Below are 5,705 nucleotides of genomic sequence, written 5' to 3'. Positions count from 1 at the left end.
CTCTCTCTCTCTCTCTCTCTCTCTCTCTCTCTCTCTCTCTCTCTCCACACGGCATACTCCAGAAGGACACGAACATTTGTAGATGGTCACGAACAGACACATTCTTTCCCCAACAGGACCATTCTCAATTGGAGTCTGGAGTCCCCTGTGAGTCGTTCTTTTGTTTTGACCTGTTCTTTTAATTGCCAGTCTTGAATTTGCATGCCCCCCCATTACATGTATATTTTCCTGAAAATTATCTGTATCAACAAGCACTAGCAATAACCTAAATGTCCACAGATAAGGAAATACTGGAAAAAGCATGATGCATGTATTTGCAAACTGGTCATGAATATCAAACATGAAAGTCACACTGGACTATGATTCATGCTAGAAGCCACAGAATCTTCTATTCCTGACCGATACTTTCATTTTATTAGCTCATTAACCAGTCTCCAATAATGATGGTCTTTTCCCCAGCACTGGAGAAAAAGCAGAAAATGAAAACAGTACATTTTTGTTTAGTTTTAAGATATAAATGTTAGTTTAGTCATTTGAAATGATCTTTTCTCAAGGTCCAAAATAAACAGCTGGGTTTCACAGCACAAACCACAGCTACCAGGAGGCAAAGGTAACAATACTGCAGGTTCAAGGACAGCCTCAACTATAAAATGAGTCAAGCTCAACAGACTGGAAAATTTGGAGAGATCTTGATAAAATTTTAAAAAGGGAAGTGCTGGGGAAATAGCTCAGTGACAGAATGTTTGCCCAACATACATGCACATGGTGCTTCTAGGACCCCCTAATGCAGAACACGCAAAAATTAATAGTAGAATTTCATATGATTGAGCAAGAACATTTTAGTAACTGCCTTTTTGAATCTTTAACTTTGTAATTCACACTGAAGTATTCTATTCACGGTTGACCTCCTGATCGCTGATTTTTTAAATTTAGTTTTGTTTTTGACATTCACCATTTACTATTAAGTCGTTTAAAGGATAGGCCATCTAATAAATCATTGACATGAGTCGTGTGGAAACTTCTAGATTTCCTTTACTTGGTCACCTTTTAATTCGTTCGACAAACACTGGAATATGTATCATGCGTTGACTCTGGTCTGAATACTGTGCTGAGCACCAGGGGTGTGACTGAGAGCAGCCAGGGGCATTTCTTTCTCTGGAGAATGTGGTCACTGTCCACACAGAGTGAAAAACTGAGAAATGAGATGGATCAGCCAACAGGTCAAATGACCAGTTTAATGTTTTCTATCAGGATAACTGGATAGTTAATCCAGTCGATTACATCCTCTGTCACTGTGTTGTAAAGAAGCAGCTGCTTTGTCTCGTGCAGAAGAAAACAAAAACAAAAACAACTATCCTGAACTATTTCTGGTATTTATTTGATCAATTAACTGACCATAGATAAAAAACCAGGGGTAGGGGATGTTCTCAAATTGTGTGCCTATTCTTATTGAACCTAAGACAATTCTCTGTGGAGCCCAGAACCTTCTTAATAAAATACAAGAAACATATTAGGTGACTTTTGAAAGAAAAGATGTATATTTTTAAAACTTAAATCTTATTTTTTTTTTAATATAGCATCTCACTATGTAGCCTAGGCTGACTTAGAACTCACTATGTAAACCAGGCTGGCCTTGAACTCACAGAGACCTACCTGCTTTTTCCGCCCAAATGCTGCTATCCAAGATGTGTGCCACCATGCCCAATTAGTCTTATTTTTCAAAAAACAAAAGCAAAACTAACAATGCCAAACGCACAGAGCGGAGTAAGAAATCTAGCCTGCTAACAAACCTTGGGGCTGTTGGTGGGGGTGTTTTTTTGTTTTTTGTTTTTTTTTGTAAATAAAACAACAGAGGCAGTCTGTAGTTTGTCAAGTCTGAGCAGGGCTGAAGTAGGAAAAAGAACCATAAGGCTTGGAAACAGCCAGGTACTGAAGGACAAAACAAAGCAGAGGGTGAAGACAACACCCGAGAAACACAGCCACATGTCTGTCACTTATGGTCCTCACAACTCTACTTCCAAAGCTTCAACCGAGATTTGGTGTTTAAGGTATCTGTAAATAAAGCCCTACGTGCCAGCACACCTGGGTGGCCACCATGATCATGTATTTTGCTTTGAATTTTCCCAGTCTTCTGTATGTATGTTACACCTTCAGACTTCTTTTCACTGTGAGGGAACATTTTCCTGCATGGTATGTTTAAGAGGTTGAAGTAGTGGGTGCAGTGTTCATCCTGTGTACATCCCAAGTTTTGACCCATATTTGTCGCACCTGCCCCTGGATTTCTGTGTTGGTGTGGGTGTGCCCAGAATCCAGAGGAGGGACAAATTGTATGCTATCAAGAGAAGATGCCCATTGCTGCTTTATAAGTTAAGAATCTCAGCCATAGGTTTCCATCTCCTGTATCTAATAATTAGTGCAATTTTTGTTTATTGATTGTCCTTCATTTGTGCGTACGTATGTTTGCACATACAGATATATAGATACACACATGCATGTGTGTATATTTTTATATATGAAATATTACATTCACTCCTTGCCGTCACATCTCTGCGAAGAGGCCAATAGAATCTTTGCTTTAGAGGAGATCTAACAAAACCCAGGACTACTGAGATCCAGTGGGCTGCTCAGGGACCTGCTACTAGGAAAGGTTATGATTAACATGCCGCTGCCTGCTGCCTTCCTGCGAAGCAGAGCTTCTCATAAACCCGAGGCTTCACACTAGAGGTGCATTTTCTCACAGGCTATAGTGACCTCTGGTTTCAATCTTTGCCATGCTGGGGCAGTTAGAAGTAGTAAGAAGCTGAGAGTTGGCAGTCAGGCGTGTTCTGTGGCTCCCAGAAACTCCATCTTCTCCCCACCTCCTCTGGCCCTCGAAATGGTCTTGTTGGACTTGGTGGACCGATGAGTTCAACACTAGCTTAGTCCCCTGTGTCTCTAAGAAATATAAATGGGAAGGGCTTAGGCCTTTTCATGTTGGGGTGGAAAAGACCACAGGCTTTGTGCCCTCTGGGTGGGGTTTTGTTTACTGCCAACCGTTTGTTTCTCTCCATAACCTGCTTTAGCTTTCTGTGAGCTTCAAAGCTTGCCGCTCACAGACCAGTGAAGAGCAGATAAAGGTGGAGAGAGCGGTTCAGCAATCTCCTCTCTCCATCTTTTGAGAGCCTAGAGTCCTGAGTCCAGAGCTATTGCCTGCAGTGGCTGCTCCTTTAGTCTGTGAACTTCTCTGGCTGTGAAAATGTTTTTGCACCTGCCTGTGAGTAAGGGCTGCTATAGGCTCCCTCAGGGGCTATTACTCTACAGCACTGTGTGAGTCATACCTGCCCGGCCCTTTCTGAGAAAAGCACTATGATCGTACAGAAAAGCCTATTACTGAGTCCTCAGAACCCCCGTGATGCTAGCCCAGGACTGTGCAGTTTCCTGGTGCTAACAATCATGTGTTGGCTGTTCCTGCCCTCTCAGCCTTGTCACCCAACAAGCTGCCACTGCCAGGAGAGCTCTAAATTGGGGGAAGAGTACCCCTTACAGCTATCATCCTTGTCGCTCTAGATTCAAATACAGAGTGTCCTGTTTCTTGTAAACTGGCCATGACGCCAATCTTGTGAGTGGTCTCTCTTGTTTTCTGTTCGCTTGCTGAACAAGGAAGCATGCCAGGCCTCCAAGGGACCCAGTGAGCACTGGCGCAAATTGTCTTCTGTGCTGATTGTGACTCGTGATTGTGACGTATTAACACATATTCTTTAACCTGTTGCTAACATTTCTGTCCGTGTCCGTGTTGGCTTAGATAGAAAGCCGTGTGAGTATATCACAGAAGATTGGTATGTCATAGGGCAGCTGGTGGCCGTGGACAGCATTGACAGGGTGAGCTTAGACTTAAATGCTCTGGGCCAGAAGGTGGCAATGAGCCTTGCAAAAGGCCGCAAACATGGATGCCTCCTCCGTAAGCCACTTCCCTCCCTCGGTGAGTCCTCTTGTAGTGGCTCTACCTCTACCCGGTATTTCAGGCCACCCAAGGTCATAGGCTGTGACCCTTTCCTACTGACCATTGTAATGTCTTTTGTTGGCGAGGAAGGAAAGAACAGGGTTGAGCGGGAATGCCAACCAGAGAGGGAAGGAAGGAGACATGATATCTGGAAACCAGAACAGAGCGAGGCCTAGTTGGAGTTTCTGATCCTGTACAGCTTCCCTGTCTGCGCAGAGCTGTCTCAGTTGTTCTCTTGCTGCATGTCTCCTCACCCTTTCCCTTCACAGACTTTTTTCTTTATCACTGGACAAGCTACAACTGTGTTTTCAAACAGCTGGCCCTGAAACAATACCCAGCTTGGCTATCATGGAGCAGACGCCTGGGTGGGACCTGCGCCTGTGCAGCCCCTCTGCCCATTAACTTTGGGAAGACAAGCTTTAAAAGAAACACCAGGTCCTTGGCACCCCTCAGCCACCACTCAGACACACAAAGAGCCTCTAAAAGTGTCAAGCTACGAGAAACAGAACCCTTACCTGCTCCTGGGAACTGCGCGTGAAGGATGCAGGCAAGAACAGACGATTTCCACTTCATCTTCTGCTGCCCAGGGATGTTGCCCAGAGGCAGAGGCAGCTATGCCTGGGTGGACGAGGAGAAAGGGAGGTGCTGAAGGAGTCTCTGCTGGCTTTGTTCTGTGGCTGACACCCCAGGAAGTGGAGGACTGTGGGTCTCTGAGACAGCACCTGCTAGCAACGCCAAGACACTCACACTCCCCCTTCCGACTCACAGGCAGGAAGTTCTGAAGGTTTGGAGGTTTGGGGTGTCAAGAATGTGTATCTGTCCGAATTTTGCTTTTTCTTCAATTTGAGTGTAGTTTAATGTACTTTATTTTTTTTCTAATTCTTGACTAATTTGTACGTGACTCCCGATGGCTGAGTCGAACCCCAGACATATCTAAGTTGCTGTGTGGTTCTGCATGAAGCAGTCAGTGTCTACAGGCACCAGGCTTCTTAATGTAAAGCATAAAGAAAGGAGGATATTTGAGGTGTAGTTCTGAACTTGCCCTCAATCCAGACCATAAATAGTGTGAGCTGCTATAACTCACATCGCTTTCAAAATTCTTCTTCCCCTAGACCAGAGTTCACTATTCAGTCCAGGCTGGTCTTGAACTCACGGTTCTCCCTCCTCAGCTTCCCAACGGTCAGGATTACAGGCATGTACCACCAAACCTAGGTCAAATGCTTTTGCTAATTGTTAATATTTCTCCCTTGGAGTCATTTACAGTAAGAAAAAGATAACAGTCAGGCATAGATTCCCTGCGTGTAAATCTTAGCACTCATGTGGTGAAGGCAGGAGGATTGTGAGTTTGAGGTCAGACTGGACTAGGTCAACTGGAGCTGTGTGGTAAGACTGTCTCAAAACAAAATAATAAAAAAAAAACCCTTAGAAATAAGCATAATGATGAACTGAAAGATGAGTGTAAAACAAGCTTCGAGACAAGACTGAGACCTGGAAAGGACTGTGTAAATGGGAAGGTACATCTTTTTTCTTTGATCGAAAAAATCAAAATTCTCTTAAGAAGTGCACAGTTGCGGGGTGCATGCCTTTAATCCCAGCACTTGGGAGGCAGAGGCAGGCAGATTTCTGAGTTCGAGGCCAACCTGGTCTACAGAGTGAGTTCCAGGACAGCCAGGGCTATACAGAGAAACCCTATCTCAAAAAACCAAAAGAAGAAGAAGAAGAAGAA

General features: G+C 44.2%; 1 protein-coding gene across 2 annotated transcripts in view; it reads right to left on the bottom strand.

The window, feature by feature from the left end:
• The window catches only part of Cd247 (CD247 molecule), a 74,553-nt gene extending 69,859 nt beyond the window's left edge, over window positions 1–4,694 (bottom strand). The window contains exon 1 of one of the 2 annotated variants that reach the window (XM_028759436.1): window positions 4,495–4,694. In XM_028759436.1, the coding sequence (XP_028615269.1) occupies window positions 4,495–4,552 (58 nt within the window). In that variant the 5' untranslated portion in view covers window positions 4,553–4,694. The remainder of the gene's footprint in view (window positions 1–4,494) is intronic. The other variant, XM_028759444.1, reaches the window with a different exon arrangement.
• Window positions 4,695–5,705: the final 1,011 nt, after the last annotated feature.

The sequence above is a fragment of the Grammomys surdaster genome, unplaced genomic scaffold (genome assembly GCF_004785775.1).
Source record: "Grammomys surdaster isolate TR1022 unplaced genomic scaffold, NIH_TR_1.0 130, whole genome shotgun sequence".
NCBI lineage: Eukaryota > Metazoa > Chordata > Mammalia > Rodentia > Muridae > Grammomys > Grammomys surdaster.
This window is presented reverse-complemented; position numbering and strand designations above follow the sequence as displayed.